Genomic DNA, 21,323 nt, shown 5'->3' with positions numbered 1-21,323 from the left:
ATAATTAAAAAGCACAAGCAAATGAAGTAAGTAATAATTAGAGGCAGGATTACATGTGATCTGGTTAACGCCATCTGGAAGGGAACTATTATAAGCTTGGAAGGGACTTGTGCCAAGAAGAGTGCTATAAAGAGGAGGAATGGGACATACAAAACAGAATTCACTAGAGCCATGTGCTCAAGAGAGCATCTGGTACTGCTGACCATGATTTCCCCCACGACTGGTCAGAGTTGGAATTAAATAATAAATTATACAACCGTATATTCACTTTAGCTAGCCTGCTTTGTTCTGGGCATCACTGCCTTGAAGGAAACCTAAGAAATGAAATCCCAGATAGGGGAAAGTATATGTCACTCTCAGAGCAATCCAGGCACCCAAGAGTCAATGTTAACTAGTTTCCAGGTGCCCATCACATGCTCAGCAAAGTATTAGGGACTTTACAACACAGTAAGTGTCACCTTCGCACTTTTCCCCAGAGGAAACTGGTACTCAGAAAAGGGACTGTGATGCAGTTAGTGGTAGGGCTGGGATTTGAACCCACATCAACCTGACTCCATGTTCTTGGCCCAGATTTTCTTTATGCTTATTTCACGGCCTCCTCCTACTACTGAGGTGGAAAGGAAAGAAGTAGTAAGCAGGTGTCCTTCTTGTCCCATCTCAACCTCCCTCCCACATAGACCAATCCTGCCCCTGGTCCTAACCACTGCCTGGCACACATTAGTGGTCTGTAAGGGTTTGTTGGATGAAGTGAATGATTCTGAGACCACCACCCGCCATGGGCACCTGACCCTCAGCAAAATCTGCCGAGGTGTTCCAAGGTGACCGGAACTTGAGTGGAGGTTCAGGTTGCCATGAGCTAGGTGGTGGAGACCAAAAGCCCAGGCCCTCCTATACACAGGGACAGGAAGGGACAGAATCTATGGTGAAATCAGGTTGAAATATACAGACATCCTGACCTGGCAGGCCTGGGCCTGCATGGGTCAGGCAGCATCTACCAACCTGTCAGAGCCCTCTTAACATCACTGAAGTCCCCCAGCAAGAGCCTTGGGCATCTTGGAGAGCAGAGGGCTGACTCAGGTCAACCTGTCCTCCTTTATAGCTTAGAAAGTGCTGCCTTGACCCTGTCCCTTTCCTACTGGGACTGCTAGAACTCAGTACTTGCTTGGTCTGTTTGGGGAGGACATTCTGAACACAGTGAGAGCCCTCCATCTTAGATGCCTGGTGTTAGCACAAAGAGACCGGGCCCAACACAAATTTCACAAATCAGCTGAAAGTCTTTATTGAGGAATGGAGTCATGGTTCTGATGGACCCACTCCCCTGGTGGAAAATGAGCCACTGAACGAAGGAGGGGACTGGGCTTATATAGGTTAAACTGAGAGGTGACTTAATTAATGACAGAGTGTGTCTAACGGAGGGTCCAGGGTCAGCAGTCAGGGGGCCAGATGAAGGGTCTGTCATCAGCAGTCAGTGGACCAGATGGAGGGTCCGGGGTCAGTGGTCAGTACTTATCTCTTTCCCTCTGGGGTCTCGTTGCACTGTCATTGAGAAAGGATTTGCTCTGGGAAGGGTCAAATACTTTGGCTCCTTCCTAGAGACTGCCAGTCTAGGCTTGGATGGTTATTTCCTCCCCAGGGCTTGTCACTGGGAAAGAGTGCATTGGGAAAGGATCAATGCTATCAAGGTATGGCTGTCTTTTTCACTCCCTTTTCTGAGGCCTCAATGTTTGAGGGTTTGACATTTTCCATCTCTAATACCTGGAGCTCTCTTGCCCATGCACCTGGTGACAGGACTTGTCGGATGCTGAGATCCCACAAGAGGAAGCATGAGTCTCCCAAGGGCAAGAACTTCTGAGCTGTAGCAGGCTCTGAGCCACTGGCAGGCCCACTCTGTGTCTTCTGTACATGATGGGAGGTAGATTATTAAGGAGGTTTACCCATCTAGCAGGGCTTTATGAAAGGCTGCAAGGGAGGAAGGTGTTTGTACCCTTTAAAGTACCACGAGCGTTGTGGTACTATATCGTTGCTTTTATGAGGAGCCACAGACATGAGGCTAATAAAGTGGCCCGAAATGCTTTCTGTCTCACTGATCTCTTAGCATACAGGGTGGCCATGGATGCTAAGAGGCATAGCAGGCGAGGTCTGGTAAACCTGTCACCGCCCTGGAATCTTGGGAAAAGGTCTTCATCAGAGAAGTCAAGCGGAACTTCTCACCATGGCCTCTACCCTTCCTGATCAGGGGCCCAAGGACCCTGTCATCCCCAGGGTCACTCTTGGTCAAGCATTCTGGTATTCGTCTACCCAGTGGTTAACCCTGGATTCAGCAGGAACACAAACGAACACAGAAATGATATGAATCGGGCATCCTCAGCCAGAGCAAACGAGCTTTATTGTTCCACCAATAGAAACCTTGTATTGCATTTCAGAACCTACTGGAACACACCAGAAAGAAAGCCCAACCCAACATACAAGAAAGAAAGTCTCTGTTCCCTGAGAACAGAGATGCTGGCGCCCATTGAAATGATGAGGAGTTAAGGCCTTGGGGGCAGCCAGCCTTACTGACAGGCTCTGAGAAACTCTAAGGCATGTGTTTGCAGTGAGCCCTCTCAGAGTCTGGACCTGGGCTCTGCGTGCAGAGAGGGGATTGGGCTGTAAGAGTTAGGATTGAGTAGGGGCCATGTCCAAGTGACAATGACCTTGGCCTTCGGGGTCAGAAATTCTCAGAACCGACCCCCTGGGCAGGGCACGCAAACAGGGCGGGGGCTGCAGGTCGTGCGGGCTATGCCTGGACCACAGGAGGCTGCAGGAAGGCAGGGGAAGCTTGACTTGGAGGATGAGCAGTCAGAGGCACACGGGTTGCAGGGGAGCCTAGGAGATAGAAAGAGTCAGGTAACTTGGATCTTCTAGTTGCTGTTTTCAGGGTCTCCTAGCTAATCCCAGAATATGCAAACTGGAAGGCATCTTAAAAACCACCTAATCCTGTCCTCTCATCTTACCAAAGGGGAAATGGAGACCCAGAGAGGAAAGGGGCCCAGCTACAATCATATGGTGACATTGTACCGTGACCAGAGGTAAAACCCAGGACTCCCAACTCTGAGTGTTGTGCTTCTCCCAGCCACCAGGTTATCACCCCAAAACTTTGGAGACAGCATTCAGAAGACAAGTGAACACACGGTGGCACTCACTTGCTGTCCTCGCTCTCCAGCAGGCCCCGGTACGTGTTGATCTCACATTCCAGCCGGGCCCGGACATCCAGCAGCACCTGGTACTCCTGGTTCTGACGCTCCAGGTCAGCCCGGATCTCAGCCAGCTGGGACTCCACGTTGCTGATCATGCACTGCATCTGGGACAGCTGGGAGCTGTAGCGGGCCTCTGTCTCTGCCAAGGTGGAGTCCAAAGCATCTCTCTGGGAGGTCAAGGGTTATGGAAGGAGGAACAAATTTAGAGGCCAGAGAAAGTACAAGTGAGACTTCAAAATCCAAGAGTGGAAGCTGAGAGAATTATTTGAGCCAGGATGAACCACCAGCAGACATCTCATTTGAGATGAGCCAACCAGCCCCCATAGCCTGCAGATCCAGATTATCTCCTGATTAATAGCATCTCCGAGTAACTGATAATATGTCAAGATGGATGTGATTACACAAATAGAGGAGCTATTGCCTGGACCTATGGCTTACTCCAGGCCTCTTGTCCCATACCACTGGGGCATTTATGATTGGGGCCTGGCCCTCATTCCTCTCCTCCGAAAGAGAAGCCTGATGCTCAAGAACTTGAACCCCTGGAGCCTGCCCATGTGATCAGAGCATGGAGCAGTGGGGCTGTGGGCTTCCAGGCCTCATCCAGCAGCCCTCCCCCACCTCCAGGCTCACCATGCTCTGCTGGGCCTGCAGTTCGATCTCCAGGGAATTAACTGTGCGTCTCAGCTCAATGATCTCTGCCTGACAGGACTGCAGCTGCTCTGAGCTGGACACCACCTGCTGGTTCAGCTCCTCCGTCTGAAACATACATACACACAGGACCTGGTTAGGAGCCTTTTGGGGACTCAGCTTCAAAGGTCTCCAGAGGCCACTTAGAATCATCAGTCAAGAAGGACCTTCCAAATCACCCAGTCAGACACATTCCTTTTATCCATGCTATTTAGAGGACAGCCGCATGCCCAAGATTGCACACAGTGAGGTTAGAACAGAACTGAGACTCCCACATTCAGGTTTCTTGACTCCCAACCTCAGGGCCACTTCTGTGTGGCCTGACATGTGCCACTGTTGCACTGATTGTTTCCAGGTACCTACCTGGGTGTCAAACCAGTCTTCAGCATCCCGGCGGTTATTCTCCACCAGAGTCTCATACTGGCACCTCATCTCATCCAGAACACGGTTCAGGTCCACAGGTGGAGCTGCATCCACCTCGACATTGAGCCGGTCACCAAGCTGGCAGCGCAGTGAGTTCACTTCCTGCGGCACAGACAAGGGTTGGCGCTAACTTTCCCAGTTGGCTGCCTCCCCCATGCTCACCTCCTTCCCCATGCTCACCTCCTCCCCCACACCCACATGTTCCCCCATGCTCACCTCCTCCCCATGCTCACCTCCTCCCCCCCATGCTCACCTCCTCACCCATGCTCACCTCCTCCCCCATGCTTGCCTCTTCCCCATGCTCACCTCCTCATGGTTCTTCTTGAGGCAGAGCAGCTCCTCTTTCAGGGACTCCACCTGTGCCTCCAGGTCAGCCTTGCACAAGGTCAGATCATCCAAGATCCTGCGCAGGCCATTGATGTCAGCCTCCACCAGCTGCCGCAGGGACACTTCTGTCTCATACCTGCAGGCATAGAACAGGGCATCTGTAGCTCCAATTTTTTTTTTTTTTTTATTTCAAAGTCAGGTGCCACCATACACCGCCCTGGTGCTATGAGTCCTGCTTTTGTATCTTGGTGACTGAGTGCAGCCAAAACCCTGAGTCTAGGCATACCCAGGTCCAAGTCTACCAGCGCCTATCAAGGGTGGGCAGGTCCACTCACTTGGTCCTGAAGTCGTCGGCAGCCAGCTTGGCGTTGTCAATCTGCACCACCAGCCGGGCGTTCTCTGCCTTGCTGCAAAGAGTCTAGGGATAGAAAGGAGCAACTTCAGTACAAGAAAGGACCTTCTGCTAGTGGGACCCCCCAAGGCAGGCAGGGGGGTGGGGAGGGTCCCTCTGGACTCCTGGTAGCGGTACTCCTTGAGGATTCGTGGGAGGACTGGACTGTGAACCCTCTGTGATCCCTCCCATGCAGCGGGTCTGTGGTATGTAGCCCAGAGCTAGAGAGAAGGGCAGGGGCATGCTTCAGGAAAGACTCTGGCATGGTAGAACGAGGCTTCCCCCTGCCTGCCTGTCTTCCTGTCTCCCAGGACTGCTGGGGACCCAAAGTAGGCCATTGCCTACAGTGTACCCCGTGATTCTCTGGCCATAGACTGTCCCTCTCAGAATCCAGCTGTGACTCTCAAGGGATGTAGACCAGGCAAGAAGGAAACTTTTCTGACAGATGTTTTATTCCCTGAGTTACGTATGGGAAACCTCATCTGCACTCAACGCATCAGATTCAATCCCTTCACCTTAAAATAAATAAAGAAATTTTTAAAATCAGAGAAATGGACAATGGTGCCAAAGGTCACACCTCAATTAATTCATACACTCTATGTTCATCATGACCCAGAAGGCACTAATGGTCATCTGGGTCAATTAACCAGCCAAAGCCTGGTTAATTGACAGTGTTCTCCTCTGTATAATGGGCTAATGATACCTCCCTCTGTAATTACTGGTAGAAACATGCTTCTTAACCTCCTAGGTGCCCTAGGGCCACCATCACACATGTTCTGGCTGCCAGTCTGAGTCTAATGCCACCAGGCTCCCAGGTAGCCACTACCACATGGAACCTCTCACCTTCTTCTGGAGCTCCTCGATGGTCCGGAAGTAGGACTGGTAGTCGGGGCACATGTAGGGCACCTGCTGCTCACACCACTCCCGAATGCGGCTCTCCAGGCTGGCGTTCTCCTGCTCCAACTGGCGCACCTTCTCCAGGTAGCTGGCCAGCCGGTCGTTCAGGGACTGCATGGTCTCCTTCTCGTTGCCAGTGAGGATTCCCTCCCCAAACCAGCCCCCACCCATGCTGTAGCTGGTGGCAAAGCCTCCAGTGGGGAGGCAGAGAGCAGGGAGGCCACCAGAAGCCCTGGAGCTGCTTCTGCCCAGCCCGGCCGTGCACACAGAGAAACTTCGGGCCCCCCGGGAGAGACTCGGGAGCTTGCAAGAGCTGCTGGAATAGATGGTGGATACACGACTGGAGCCCCCTCCGGTCCCTCCTGGGCTCTTGAGGGATCCCGAGGAAAAGCTGGTCTTGAGGCATTTGGAAGCCATGGCCACAGGAGCCCGGATGCAAGTGGTAGATCCCTAAAACCAGACACCCCGATGTGAAGAAGCAGCTCCGCGGCCGGGATTTATACCTCCGCCCCAGTGGGTGTTGGTTGGCCCTTACAAAGTGTTTTCTCCTCATTAAAGTTAATACCACTTTCTATTGAAACCCCTCATTAACCTGTTATTTAGCTTTCCGTGAATATTTCCCGGCCTTGTAAAATAGGAGTCCCGTTGAACTGGTGGCTACACGGAGACTCACCCCCACCATCCCATGTCCCTGGGAAGACCAAGGCTCCGTCAGTTCTTCAAAGGGACCTGTCATCAGAGCCCGGACCTCAGCCTCCTCGTTAAACAGGCGTGGGAGTCCAGCCACCGCCTTCACCTCTGTAGCTTTGTCTCCTTTTATGGGCTGGCTCCGATGAAGAGCAAGCCTGCAAACTGCAGGAAGATAAGGGAGAAATAGGGGGCTCTTGAACTGGCCCAGAAGATCTGGCCAGGGTCACCAGCTCTTCCTGTTTCCCCAGGGCTGTTCTGGTTTTCATCTAATGTAAGGACAACTGGTCACCGTCCATTCAGTAGAACTTTGGTGGATGCAGCCCTACTCCCTCCCTGGCCAGGCTACGTAGCTCAGTTCCAGACTAGAATACAAGCCATCAGGCATCTGTCCATGACGCCACCCAGAGCCTTGGCTGGAAGGGTTTATCTTCCTTGGTCCTGGATAGAAAATGAAGGTTTTACTTCTGGTTACCTGAATGGAGGGAAAAGGTAGGTCCTTGAACTCGGGCCCCCTTAGCAAGCACCAAGAACCTGGCCTTGCCGTTTTCTCTCTGCTGCACGACTTGGCTGAGCCAATACCTAGAAAGCTTGACAAAGGATCTAGTAAGGCCAGCCTCCCGAGCCAGTGAGGTCCAGAAGAGAGGAGAGGGGCAGCAGATCTGGGGATGAGGCCTCGTCAGATGAGCCCTGTGGGACTTGTCTTCTGAACTTCACTAAGGATTGGGGCCTGCCTACTCTTCTAGGGACACTGATCCTGTTCCCATCAAGAAAACAACCATGGCTGAGCACCAGCGGTGAGCCAGGCACCAGCACTTCCCTGCACAGGGTCTCACTGAAGCCTCAGAATTGCTCTGCAAGCCCGAGCTTCTCATCCCCACCCTGAAGCTGAAGAAATCAAGACTCAGGGATGGTAAGAGCTTGCTTTGTGCCCCCGGATGCCCACTGAAACCCCATCCTGGGCTGGAAGTGATGGAGTCCATGGAGAACAGGAAGGAGACAATTGGGGTGGGTTCCACATGGGGAAGCTGCTCACCCTGAGCTGTCCCAGAGAAGCAGCACATAATGGTTACATCTGAATTTGTGGGTTCAACTAACTTCACTTCTTTGGATGTCCTTCTGTTTTCTCTTTTGGAAACTGGGGAGAGAATAACAGAACCTGCTCCCTAGCGTTGCCGGGAGGGGTAAGTGAATTTGAAGCATCTTCAAGAGCACCTGCCTGTGATCAGTGCTCATTAGTGGCAGCTGCTATGTGGCTGGTCCCCACCCAAGTACAGTCTTGCACGGAAACCGGTGATGCCAAGCAGCTGTCACTAGGGAACATGGACAGGCTCTGAGCACACAGGTCACTCTCCCATGACCTAGGTACCTAGGTTTGGGGCCCTCAGATATGGACTTCCCATGAGTCACCATGCCTTTCCCACACTCAGACACAATCCTGGAGTCCCATTGGCTGCCTCAGCCTGTCCCCCACTGGAGGGCCATGCCTTAGGGCAAATGACAGAGCTGAGCTGGCTAAGCCTTCTCAGATGTTGGTGTTTCCCAGCCAAATGGGAATAGGACTTACCCACCCTGCTAAACCACAGCCTCCTGCTCTGGGTTACAGGCTCTGAGCTGGCAATAGCCATCCTGCAGCCACAGAGGCCAGAGAAGTCACAGCAGGAAGGCCTGGGAAGCCTGCACAGCCTCAGGGATCACATGGGTCCCCAGGCAGGGGTCCATAACTGTCCTCCCAGAGGGAGATCTCAAGTGCTCTTCAGCCCAGTGCTGTTAATAACAAAGCTGATGGGACCAGCCATGGTGCGCTGAGTGCTCAGAACCTACCAGGCCCCGTGCTCAGCTCTCTCCATACATTCTCTCACTCAGTCCTCACAACGTCATGAGGTCAGCATAGCCCTTGGCCCCATTTAATAGATGAGTAAACTGAGGCTTGGAATGTTTCCGGAGCCTGCCCAAGCTCACACAGCTGATGAGCAACAGAGTCGGCAGAACCAGCATTTGTTGGAGGTGTGCTATCTCCTTGAAGCCCACACACGTCTTTCAACACAGCTGTGGATAGAGGGACGCCAACTTCCACAGGAGAACCCAATGGTCAGAACAGTGACTGGTTTACCCAAGGTCTACACAGGCTTTCCAAGAAGAATAAAGCCCCAGCTTTCTGACTCCAGGCCTCAGACCTGCCCCATGCCTCTGGGGGCTCAGCCCCAGTCATGCCTTCTCCCTGGGGCCCGCTGCCTGCTCCAGCCTTGCAGCACCCCCCCACACCCTCAATGCTGAGCTCCCCTGGCGGTGGCTGGTGGTAGATCCCTTGGCTGTCCATTAACTGCCATCCTCTGTTTGTGTTTCAGCCCCAGCTGCCCCGGGACACTGGGAAGGGAAGGACCTGGGGACTGACCTTGTACTTTTTTTGAAGCCTCTGATATGTCAAGCCCAGAGCTAGACTCCTAGGTGTCTCAGAAAGAATGAGCAAACAAATGAATGATTTGCCCAGGGGTAACTGTGTCTGGAGAGGAAAGGAGTGGAGAAAGGAGGCGACAGAAGAGGGAAAGAGAAGATTCAAATAGGGAGGGGGTAGAAAAACACAGGTGGTCTTATTACTCCTACTCTCACACCCAGGAGGCTGAGACTCCAAGCCAGAGAGGGACCCGGCATCTGTGTCATCAGCAGATTGTGCAAAAATGACCAATTGTATGGCAGAGAGCAAAAGCCATCGGCCCCAGGGAGACAATTTAATGCTAAAGACTTGGCTAAAAATTCTTGATAAGATTTTTTTTAGATAATTTTGTTAAAAACATGTAAGGAATATTTTTAAAGATATGACATATTCTGTATATTCTGGTCTACTTCCATTCTTTGTTAGCATTTTTCCCCCTCCTCTTTTTTATTTAGTCAAGTGCTGACATGTAAAAAGCTTTAAGTGAATTGAACATCCACTTTCGTATCACTGCTCATTACAAACCCTCAAACCCCAAAATAGTCATAGTTTTTAGAAATAGCAAAATCCATGGGAATTCTGGAGTTGACAATGTGACAGATAAAGCCATCACATAAGATGCTCACTGCCTCACAGGACCTGAGGACCTGGGGACTTTTCATGCCATTTGGGAGACAGTCAACATGGACAACAATACCAGCAACCATTGGCCATGTATTACAGCTCATGGAATTGCCTCTTGTACTGTTTCCAGTGGTGTTCCAGAACTACTTCCTTTAAGAAGTAAATACAGAAACAGAGAAGTCTGCAGCTATGCACCAAATGCATTCAGGTTTTCCTAAAGCTGTCCTCTACCACAGACGTACCCCCATGCCCTTAAGAACTGTGCCCAGGGCTGGCAACTAGAGCAGGAGCCTCATCATGCTGCCCCAGGGAACCTGAGGGACACCTGATAAGTCACTTCTTCCTTTTGGGCCTAATCGTCTCATCCGCACATAGATCATAGTGCCCACCCTGCATAGGTTAAGGTTTTTTGTTCAACAAACATTTCTGAACCCTTACTATTTACCAGGCATATGTGACTCCAGGAGGCCCTGTGTTCTCAAGGTGAGAGCTGCCCTGTGATTATCAACCTTGTGCTTCAAAACATTCACACGTTCAGGTCGTGCTGTCTAACATGGAAGATGCTGTGCTTTCCAGCTTTCTGTTGAGTTCCCAGGTGAGTTATCCCAGGCGAGTTCCTTTCTTCCTTTATTCACTAAGCAAACATTCAGCTGTAAACACTTTGCAGGCCCTGGGTATGCAAAGATCCGTGAGATAAATACCTGCTCCCTTACATGTCATAGTGTAACTAGTTATGAAATAAACCATGTGATGTGATCATCTCTGATGACAGAGATTCGAGAAATGTGTCCCAGGTTGAAGCTACTGAGATTTAGACAACCAATTTTGTCCAGAGGGGAACAGACAAAATTGAAGAATGTATTGGAGACCATCAGACGGGCACAGTGAAGAAGGTGACTCCTGTCGTCCCAGGCTCAGGCAGGCACAGACCCTCATGGGGGTTGAGGGGGCACAGGTTCAGTTCATAGATGACCCACTCCACAGCTCTGGGCCTGTGAGCAGAGCCTGGTGGCTGGAGGGCGTGGCAGGAGAAAGCCACTCAGTTCTTGAACATCAAGGAAGCAGAGCGCCCTTGGCCTTCTTTTTAAAAGCACAAAATAATCACCTAGAACCTTTTATCAACAAGAACTAATATTGTTTAGCAAGTATCCTAATAAGTTTCCCTCCAGGATCTTTGCATTCTGCTTGAATGGGCTCATGCTGTCCCCAGAACATGCTGTAGGGACATTCGAATGACTGTGTCCTAAAATACCCTTTAGCCCTCCTTCTTCCTTTTTCTACACATCCTTGAATCCAATTCAGCTTTCCCCAGGTACCTCATTCTCAGCGGTGTCTCCCTATCTGGAGAACTTGAAACCTGCCCCACCACGCCAGCTCCTGCCATCCCTGGTGCTGATTCTGGGAGGGTAGGGTGGGGGTCCCCACATCGGCATGGAACCCCATGGGAGATGTGCCTGTCGTCCACTATTGGTCCAGCTGCTTCCACCACCCGCTTCTGCCTCGCTAAGCCCTGACATCCATCAGCAGAGATGTCTATGAGTGAGGCGCACCATGGATTGCCTCCTAATTGATTCGCTGAAGTACAAGGAAGATGACAAGACATTTTATCTAGAACACCCAAAAAAAAAAAAAAATCAGCCACCTGAAAATCAAGGTGACATTTCATAAAATGTAATATGGATATTATCTCTCTCTTAATGTCCTGGAAACAGCTAGATAGAAGAGTCAAAAGACCTAAAAAGGGCTGCCAATCACTATGTGACTTTGGATGGGTCAGTGCCTATTCAGCCACCGTGGCGCATTCTGGTCTGCACATTGGTAGTGACGTCAGTGAGAACCCAGTTAAAGGTGAACATGAGGTTGAGAGTAAGAGCGGTTCCTGAGTTGATGCAGGTGGCTCTGGAGAATTTAATAAAACTCTAGGCAATGGGGCATCAGTAAAGCTCCCACAACCACACAGAGCCATTTGTGTATGTGTGATGAGCCTGTGAATATTCTGTATAAACTGTAGAGTGCTCATAAAAAGAAAAGCTTTGTGTGGTATCAGATGTTGACAGCATGATTGTCTGTCGGGTCATAACCCCATGTGGTCCGTCTGCTCCAACATGGTAGCAAAGCAGTGTGATCTGTTTTCTAAACAGAAGGCTCAGTCCATCTCCTGAGCCTCAGGCCAGAGCCTAGGATGCAGACCTCAAGTCCCAAAGCAGGGACGGAGCAGAGAGGGAGGCCAGACAGGAGTGAGAACCATGCGGACTGGTCGTCTGCCCAAAGCTGAGTGGGGCCTCTGAAGCAGAGGCCTTCAAGTTCACTGTCCAGCCCTGAGGATGCTACTGACAGCACCGCCCACCCCCGCATCCTGCCACATCCCCAGCAATAAGCTTGGCACACCCTGTTCCCCACTAAACCCAGAACTCTTCATTTTTATTGACACCAACACCGGTAGCTACCACATTGGGGCACTGTACATACAGTATCCCACCAGAGCCTCTCAACAGATCCATTTCACTGACGGAACTGCTGAGATCCTAGAGAAGTCACAGGATGTGACTGGGCACACGCTGCAGGGCAGTACAGCCAGAAGCAATGCAGGGTGCTTTCTGTACATCTCCCGACATTTTTGCCATACCTCTAGCTTGTCCAGCAAGAGGGTGAGGTTTATGTTTGGCACCAATGACCTGGTGACACAGACACAGCCGGTTCTTCTCATGGACATCTCGGCCTCAAGTAAGAGCTCAGAAGCAGAGTCAGTGTTGCTGGGTAATGACCAGGTCTCTGCCAACTGTATGACCTGGAGCAGGTCGCTGCCCTCTATAGGCCTGTATTCTCAATTGAAGAATGAGGCAGGGGACAAAGGAGATAGCATGGGACCCTCAGACTTCTCACAGACCATGCTACTCCAATCCGCAGGATGTCCAGGGCCTGGCCTGCTCGGGCCCACACCAGACCCACACAGCTTAGCCTGCAGAATCCAGGCGCTCTGTTCCAGGCAGACCCCTCCCCACACTCCGTATCTGAGCACCTGCACCCCACTGTCCCTACCACTTCCCTCCCCATGCCACGTGTGCCCTCTGCCTTCACGTCCCAGCTCCTCCTCGTTCCCTTTCCTGGTGTGGTTGACTCAGCCTGGCTGCCTGGAGTTTGGTCCTTTCTGTTTGGTCCTAGGACTTCCCTCTCCTGAACTGTCCCCAGCGTGGGCAGCAGGATGGTAGGATCTGGGCAAGGCGGGAGAACTGGAAAGAATGTGAGGAAGTCTCACTCGATCCAGGCAGAGCTTCCAAGAGAACTGGTCTGGGAGCCTTTGCCTTTCCCCAGACTGCCCTCAAGGGCATGCCAATGGGCAGAGCCGAGCAGGGAGCTGTGGCCAGCACCCGTCCACATGGGATCAGTGCCTGTTCTCGTGGACCAGGTCTGAGGATCCCTGTTATCAAGTATTTTGAATCACTGTCACTTCCAACCCCTCAGAGCCAGAGTAGACAGATCTGAAAACAAACCCCACAACTTTCCTGCAACCCCTGCTCGAACAACCCTGCTATCCAACCACAGGAGAATCAACAGAAGCAGCCAGGGTCAGGTGTGCTGAGCAAGAGACCACACTTTATTAGGGATGCTTCCAGGGAACCTGGTTGCACATGATGCCAAAAGCACAGTTAAGACCAGACGTACGACACAAGAAGAATTTTGGTAGAAAAGCCTGCTAAGCAGAGTAACCCCCCATCTAGGGGACTGAGGGGTCATTTAGCAGCCAGGAGCCAGAGGGGGCTTCACAGCGGGCGGGGCAGCACATGCTCCCTGGAGGAGATGACTTTCCCATCCCTTATCTCCTCGGTGATGGTGCGGATCTGGGTGCTGATCTGAGGACCCGCCGGGGTGCAGGGCATGGTTGGGGCGCAGGGAACACAAGGAACTCTCATGGCAGGCTTGCAATCCGTGGCACAAGGGTGAGGAGGAAGCCTGTGGAAATAACATCATGCAGGATTCACTTGATATTGGGGCATTGGGCTGAGAATGATGTGAAACAGATTTAGGGGATCAAGTGAGATGGGTGGGTAATGACAAAGATAGGTCTCAGACTACTTCAGTGCCTCTGAAATCCCTGAGCATGGAAAGACAGAACTGCAGAAAAGACTAGAAACTCCCAAGCAAATGCAATGGTTCGAGAAGCAGGGTGAGTGCTGGGTTGGTGCATCCTCTGGGCATTACCAAAGCCCAGGGCAAGAAGGACCCTCCAGTGGATTTGGTTCCATCCCCTTCATCTTTGCAACAACCACTTCAGGGTCTGATGCCTCCCCCTTGGCCCTTCCCCATCCCGGCTCTCGGGACCCATGGGCCACTCACTTGCAGTCTTCTCCCTCCAACAGGCCCTGGTAGGTGTTGATCTCACACTCCAGCCGAGCCTTGACATCCAACAGCACCTTGTACTCCTGGTTCTGCCGCTCCAGGTCACAGCGGATGTCAGCCAGCTGGGACTCCACATTGGTGATCATACACTGCATCTGGCCCAGCTGCGAACTGTAGCGGGCCTCCGTCTCCGCCAGGGTAGATTCCAAGGAATTTCGCTGCATTGGGAAAGAGGAAGAGCTACCAAGGGGAAGGTATCCCACCCAGACACCCACAGCCCTGGAGTTTCTGCACATGGTTTGTGATCAGGCCCCAGGATAGCCCACATGCTGAGGCTGGTGGGCCAGGGAGCCTGCCATGAACTGTGACCAGTCACTCAGGCAGATGCCACCCACCATGCTATGCTGGGCCTGCAGCTCAATCTCTAGGGCGTTGATCGTGCGTCTCAGCTCAATGATCTCTGTCTGACAGGTCTGAAGCTGCTCTGAGCTGGACACCACCTGCTGGTTCAGCTCCTCAGTCTGCAACACACGAAAAGATTCAGGGCATGGTCAGACCAGGTGAAGCTAATTTAAAGAGGGCCCACACCCCAGGAGCTGCCCCAGGCGCACCTGGGTGTTGAACCAGGCCTCCACATCTCTGTGGTTATTCTCCACCAGGGCCTCATATTGGCATCTCATATCATCCAGTATCTTGTTGAGATCCACAGGTGGGGCGGCATCCACCTCCACGTTCAGTCGGTCCCCAAGTTGGCAACGGAGTGCATTGACTTCCTACAGAGAGAAAGCAAGACGTCTCAGGCCATAAGAAGGATGCTGGCTTAGCGATTCAACTGACCTCCCCTCTCTGCCAGCTGTGTAGCATTGGACAAGATGCTTAACTGGGTCTCCCTGTGGACATACACCTACTTCCTCCTGGGGATTTTGGAGATTTAGGTGAGATGGTATAAACACCAGGCAAATAGAATTGTTATCAGGCACCATAACCTAATTGGAGATTAGTGTCATGGGCAGAGTAAGGACTTTGGGACTTAACCTCTTTGTGCCTCAGTCTTCTCACATGTAAAGTGGAGCTTGTACTGCTGAGTCACTCTTGGAATTACTATGAGGATGATGTGTTAGTGTTTCATCTAGTTCCTGACACACAGTAAGCTCAAGGGCTGGCAGAGGTTCCCTCAGCTGGATGGGACACTTTGGGGATCAGGTAGCCCCAGCCTCACCTCCTCGTGGTTCTTCTTGAGGCAGAGAAGCTCCTCCTTCAGGGACTCCACCTGTATCTCCAGGTCAGACTTGCACAGGGTCAGCTCATCCAGGAGCCTGCGCAGGCCGTTGATGTCAGCCTCCACCAGCTGCCGCAGGGACAGCTCCGTCTCGTACCTGTACACATAACCCTGCTGAGCGTGCTGCAAGGGAAGTCACACCTAGGCAGGGGACCGTGCCCTGCTGCCCAGCTGCAGTGACTGATTTGGGGTAGTAGCATGGTGGTCCTTTGCCTCAGGAGATATTAGTGCCACCTGTTCCCATTTTCTACTCCAGCTGGTGTTATTCCACCCTACAAGTTCCCAAAAGCAGGGGACAGAGATGAGGCGGCAGCAGCAGAGCAAACCTCCCCTGGTCAAGCCACTCACTTGGTCCGGAAGTCATCAGCAGCCAGCTTGGCATTGTCGATCTGCATGACTAGCTGGGCATTCTCTGCCTTGGTCAGCAGGATCTGGGGAACAGAAGGCTTCCCATGAACTGGGGAAGGCCCAGCAGCGGGGAGGCAGGTAACCTGGCTCACAGAGGCCATGCCTCTAAGTATGGTCAGCACCTCATGCTTCCTGAGCCCGGACCCTAGCTTGAAGGGACCATTGGCCCCAGGAGGGGCATTATAAGGACATCAGTCCTGGCATCTGTAGCCTCTTGGTGGCACAGTGTGATATACCAGGATGAGGCAGACTTGGGTTCAAGTTCTCTATCCAACATGCTCAGGCTGTATGATGCTGGGCAAGTCGCTAAACCCTTCAAAATTCAACCTCCTTATCTATTCAATGAGTCAAGTAATACTTATCTCTCCAAGATCAGGAATAAATAAAACAGTGGATATGAAATTGTCAGGCACAGTACTATACCCAATAGGGGCTCAGTACGTGTTCCTTTTCTCCCTGTAACTGAGCCACTGAGGAATGGCTGAAAACAGGGTACAAACCAGAGACCTGTAGAGAATCCTGGGTCCTCCAGGAAAAGCTTGTCTGTCTTTCCAGGAAAATTCCCTGTTTATTCCCTAAGCGAAAGTCCCACCTGGGAAGGTCTTGGAATGAGACAAGACCCTCCCAGCAGCAGGGCTGCTCAGCTGGAGGGAAATTAGGTCCCCCGTACCTTCTGCTGGAGATCCTCAATGGTCTTGAAGTAGGACTGGTAGTCCGGGCAGATGTAAGGGATCTGACACTCGTACCACTCGCGGATGCGGCTCTCCAGCTCCGCGTTCTCCCTCTCCAGCTGGCGCACCTTCTCCAGGTAGTTGGCCAGGCGGTCGTTCAGGAACTGCATGGTCTCCTTCTCGTTGCCGTTGAAGGAGCCCTCACAGAACCAGCCCCCGGTCCCAGCAAAGCCAGAGGACAGGTAGGAGCCAGGCAAGCAGCTCCCCAGGCCAGGGAGGCCCATTCTGAAGGAAGAGATGGATCCCGAAGCACCAGCAAGACCGGGGACCCTGCAGGACCCCAGGGAGCGGATGGAGGACACCCGAGAAAGGCCACCTGCTATGCCACAGAGGCCCTTGACAGACCCAGAGGAAAAGGTCGGGGTGCAGATCTGGGTGGCCATTGGTGCCAGCAGAGAAAGGTTGCAGTTTAGCGCTGAGCCGGGGTTCTGGACTCCCGAGGCCTGTCTGGCTGTTTATATACACTCTCTATGGGGTGTTGGCACGTTACACTTCTTTTGCTCTTGGGAAAGCCTTTTCCTATCCCAGAAAGCTAATCGCATTAGAATGTGATTTTCACGACCCATCCAGAATTCCTTGCCTTGTAAAAAAAAAAAAAAAAAAAAAAAAAAATTGTTGATTTGGTTTGCTAAGTCAGGACTCTCCTCTGTTGTCATTTCCTAGCCGACTGAATTTTATTGCCTCTTCAAAGAGTCGTTGCACCAGATCCCATAAACTGGGAGTGGCCTCAGACATGACATTGGAGACCTGACTTCCCTATCTGCCTTCCCCTGAGGAGCCCCATATGTCACCACTCATGCTTCCGCCCTGCTCATCTGGGTCTGGGCCACTAGGAGTGAAAAGGGAGGGAAGGGACTAAAATCCATGGCACACTGCCCCCACCCCCCACCCCCGTCATATGCAAGCTCAGAGCTCCTTCTTTATACCTCATCACAATCCTGGGGGGCGGCTGCTGTTTTCTTCTTTTTACCAGTGTAGAAACCGAGGCTCACAAATGTTTAAAAAAGCTTGCTCAGGGGGAGTCGGGATGTGAGTGGCAGAGCTTGAATCTGAAACCAGGACTCCCCGACACCCAATCCTGTGCCCCATCCCCCTGCTGGCCCACAACTCAGATCCAGTCTGGATACACAGAATTTAGAGACAGGAGACTGAGGTTCAAATCCTGGCTCCATTTGATTATTTGCCCTGTGACAGCGGGTATGCCACTTCTCTGGGATCCTTAATGTCCTCATAAGAATAACAGAGATCACTGTCCTGTCTGCCCACTTCACGTAAATGCAAGGAGGATCAAACAACACAGAAGTAAAAGTATTTCAATGAGTATGAAGTTTCCTCAAAGACTAGGAATGGAACTTCCATGGGATCTGGCTATACCTCTCCTCAAATTCCCAAAGAATTAAAATCAGCATACTGCAGTCACATAGGCATACCCATGTTTATGGTAGCACAATTCACAATAGCCAAGATATTAAACCAGCCTAAATGTCCATCAACCTATGAAGGATAAAGGAAATGTGGTCTATATTTACAATGGAGTCTTTTTCTGCCATAAAGAATAATGAAATTATGTCATTTGCTGGGAAATGAATGGAACTTGAGAGCATTTTGTTAAACGAGATAAGACAAACTCGGAAAGTCAAGGGTCATCTGTTTCTCTTATATGTGGAAACTGGAAAGAAAAAAAGATGGGAAAAGGGGGGAGGGGAGTTCATGAAAACCAAAGGGAGACCAATGGAGCAGAAGAAGGGGACCAGCCGTAGGGACGGGAGGAGGGAAAAGGAGATACCGGGGAACGAAACCCACCAAATTATATTGTCATATTGTGTGCAGAGACAAATATGTAACAACAAATCCCAATGTAAAACAATTCACCAACAAAAAATAACAAATGAATAAACAGAAGTAAAAGCTTTTCAAAAGCCATTGGTACTGCGGAAGCGTTGGTCCGGCTGGGACGGTGTTTGATGACACTCTCTGGCATGGCAGCAAAGAGCCCAGGTGTGAACACTCTGAGGGTCCTGAAGGGGCTGCAGAGGTCTGCCTGCCTGCCAGGCAGCATTGTGGCTGTGAGGGAAGGGTGAACCCCACAATCAAGCCCTTCGACACTCCATAAACTCATCATCATAGAGTCTCTGCACTGTGGGGTCCTCATATTTGGATTCATGGGTGGGACTTGAACCACCAGAGGCCAGTTTCCTTTGTGGCCCTCAGCTCTCTGAACCCAGTCGTCTCAGACCCTCCCGGCCTCTGAACAGGTTGTAGAGATGGTCAGGGGCAAGTTCTGTGAACAGAGAAGGAATAAAAATAATAAAGACCAAATATTGCCAGAGTTCCAACACGCCAAAAGAGAAGACTCTGAGAATGAAGCACCAAAGATAAACCCCGTCCTTCCATCTGGAAAGGTGGACTTTCCCAGGGCTTAGGGAACCTGCTTGTTCTTTACAGACTTGGTTTGCAAGGCTGGCGTTTATGGAAGCATTTATGTGCTTCTGAAGTTGTAATTTGCCAGCCTCTTAAAGTGCTTTATAAGCTTCTCCCTGAAATTACTCAAGGAGGATTGACTATGGCGAACACGCCTCGCCCAGTGAAGTGGACACTACCACAAGATGCCCAAGAGTAACTGGTAGTGGTCGCCCCAGGGAGACCTGCAGCTCCTCCCGGGAGCCGGAGCAGAGGCACCAGCCCCCCCAGAGCCCCAGCTGCCTCAGCAACTGCTTCCTGGCAGCTGCCCCATCTCCCCAGCTCTCCCACCAGGGCCTAGGATGACCCTGTCGCATCCTCAACATTGTCAACTCTGTTCTCCGGGTGATTCCATGTTGTGTGGAACTGCCGTAAGCATCGTCAGCTAGATGGCAGTATCCCTGGCCCCCACCACCCAATACCAGCAGCAACTCCTTGCCCCACTTATGACAGCCAAAAATTTCTATAGACATTGCCCATATCCCCTGGGAAGTACAGGGTGGCAAAATGGCCCCCAGTTGAGAACCACTGGACTCTCAGAACAGAGTTTGGTCTGCCCCAAACTCCTCTAATCCCCGCCCCCCGCTTTGTTTTCTAGAACAACTAGCACAGATTCTGCTGTCTCCTTGGGCCCACCCGGAATGCTCCTGAATACTCCGGAGCCCCAGTCTGTCTCATTTGTGATACAGAGCACTTGTCCTGCAAAATGGACCTCAAGGGCATCCCTTAATGGACACGATTCTTACACAGTTCTTCTCTCCTTGGGGGCTGGTGGGCCTCTGAAATTAACATTTCATTTTCTACTTTTTTCTAATCCGTGCACTATGATTCACACTTCCTCTCAGGGCAACTGAATAAGCAGGTACTTCATGCCCCAATTTCTTGTCATTCTTACCTGTGTGTCAGGAGAGCCACCAGGGGCAAGAGAGATGTCTCCGGGGATGTGGGGAGAGCAAGCCACTCTCCCGGAACAGGTGACAAGCAAATCAAAAGTAATAGTCTTTCAGCCACCCTCAGTCCCCCTGCCTTATCTCTATGATAAGCTGCATTGTCACCTCACGGAGGGGACATGCAGGAGGAAGTCCTCTGCCATCTCCCACCCCAGCAATCTGGACTTCCACGGGAGAGAGCGGGGCCCATAGGAACAAATGTTCTGCCTTCATTTGAGGAAAGAACCAGACACCACATCTCCTAGGACAGCTCTAGGGGACCACCCCTCTCCCTTGGTAACCCAGCCCTTAAGAACAGCCAGTGTCCAGGGTAGAGTAAGCCAGGGGTGCCCACTCACCAGGTTTTCCCCAAAAAGAGGATCCTTCTCTGAGACCATCCTTTCTAACATCCATCAAAAACTGCACTGGCCAAGGGTTAGGAGATGTGGTGTCCAGGCCCAGCTCTGCCCCGACTGGCTCTGTTCTGGGCATCGGAGCCCCATTCTGAACAAGGAAGGGTCTGGGAAATGAGCTGGAGTCCCATCCATCTCAGACCTGATAGGATTTGGTGCCCATGGAGAATCTGTCACCCTCCACCCACCCACCCCCAGCCCATCCCCTCTCTGTCACTGATCTACGGGTTAAAGAGGGTTTAAGGAGTTTCCAGCACAGGACAGGACTGAGTTGGCTTTTGTTTGTTTGTTTGTTGTTTCCAAAACATCCATGGACCTCAAGGTCTCTCTTTGCCCCCAGCATCACATGCTACAGGGACAATGAAGCTCCCCCCGCCCCCCCCCCCCCCCCCGTGGTCTTCCTGGCCATGGGAAGAAGCAGTGTCTGTTCACCTCCCAGGGCAGCTCCTGAGAAGAGCCCCTTCAGAAGCGCAATGTCACTGAACACTGAACAGACATCCCAGCATGTCCAGGGGGTTGCAATGACAAGTCTGGCCAAGTGAGCCGGAGACTTCACTCTGCAGAGGAAAGCACTCAAGACACAGGGCTGGACAGCAGGGGCAAGGCCCAGAACCTGGACTCAGCCACACCTGGGTCCTGTGATCCTCAGTCCTCCCAAGAGGCAGACGAAGCTCATGCCACAGTCACAGGATTGCCACAGAACAGGTCTGTGTTTGAAAATCATTTCACAGATTAAAGGGAACTGTTCTGAGAACCCATGTAGTCTGAGCCGCAGTGGGATGCTATTTCCAAGACACAAAGCACTTGCTCTCGTTTAAAGAGACTGATTTTTTCAGCCTAATCCAAGAAAAGACAGCTCCTCAGAAAGGCAGTAACTAGGAGAGGCAGCAGTCCAGAAATGCAGCAGTCCCCTTGGCCAGTGAGTGACATGGCCTGTAACCCTTCTTCTAGAAATTTCCAAAAGCCCCATTGCTCTCTGTCCACCACGAGCCCAGCGTTAGGAAGCAGGAGGAGGACAGAATGCTGCTCTAGGAACAGAAAAGACCATGGCTTTTCCCA

At 51.7% G+C, this 21,323-nt stretch overlaps 2 protein-coding genes across 3 annotated transcripts; both read right to left on the bottom strand.

Annotated features, from left to right (window-relative positions):
* Positions 1 to 2,717: 2,717 nt before the first annotated feature.
* On the bottom strand, positions 2,718 to 6,378 carry Krt35 (keratin 35). Of its 2 annotated transcripts, none has more exons than XM_076871284.2 (7): positions 5,908 to 6,378; positions 5,009 to 5,091; positions 4,653 to 4,809; positions 4,287 to 4,448; positions 3,867 to 3,992; positions 3,183 to 3,403; positions 2,718 to 2,865 (listed from the first exon to the last, which is right to left on the bottom strand). In XM_076871284.2, the coding sequence occupies exons 1-7, from the start codon at positions 6,376 to 6,378 to the stop codon at positions 2,718 to 2,720; spliced, it is 1,368 nt and encodes a 455-aa protein (XP_076727399.2). The 2 variants fall into 2 exon arrangements, with proteins under 2 accessions (XP_076727399.2, XP_076727400.2); XM_076871285.2 differs by lacking the exon at positions 2,718 to 2,865 and adding an exon at positions 2,866 to 2,890.
* Positions 6,379 to 13,467: 7,089 nt separating this feature from the next.
* LOC143410433 (keratin, type I cuticular Ha6-like) lies at positions 13,468 to 16,845 on the bottom strand. Its single transcript, XM_076871293.1, has 7 exons — positions 16,402 to 16,845; positions 15,672 to 15,754; positions 15,264 to 15,420; positions 14,656 to 14,817; positions 14,440 to 14,565; positions 14,042 to 14,262; positions 13,468 to 13,657 (listed from the first exon to the last, which is right to left on the bottom strand). Exons 1-7 carry the CDS (start codon positions 16,843 to 16,845, stop codon positions 13,468 to 13,470), a joined length of 1,383 nt encoding a protein of 460 aa, XP_076727408.1.
* Positions 16,846 to 21,323: the final 4,478 nt, after the last annotated feature.

This window comes from Callospermophilus lateralis, chromosome 11, assembly GCF_048772815.1.
Source record: "Callospermophilus lateralis isolate mCalLat2 chromosome 11, mCalLat2.hap1, whole genome shotgun sequence".
Taxonomy (NCBI): domain Eukaryota; kingdom Metazoa; phylum Chordata; class Mammalia; order Rodentia; family Sciuridae; genus Callospermophilus; species Callospermophilus lateralis.
The sequence above is the reverse complement of the archived record's forward strand: the minus strand, read 5'-3'. Positions and strand labels throughout refer to the sequence as shown.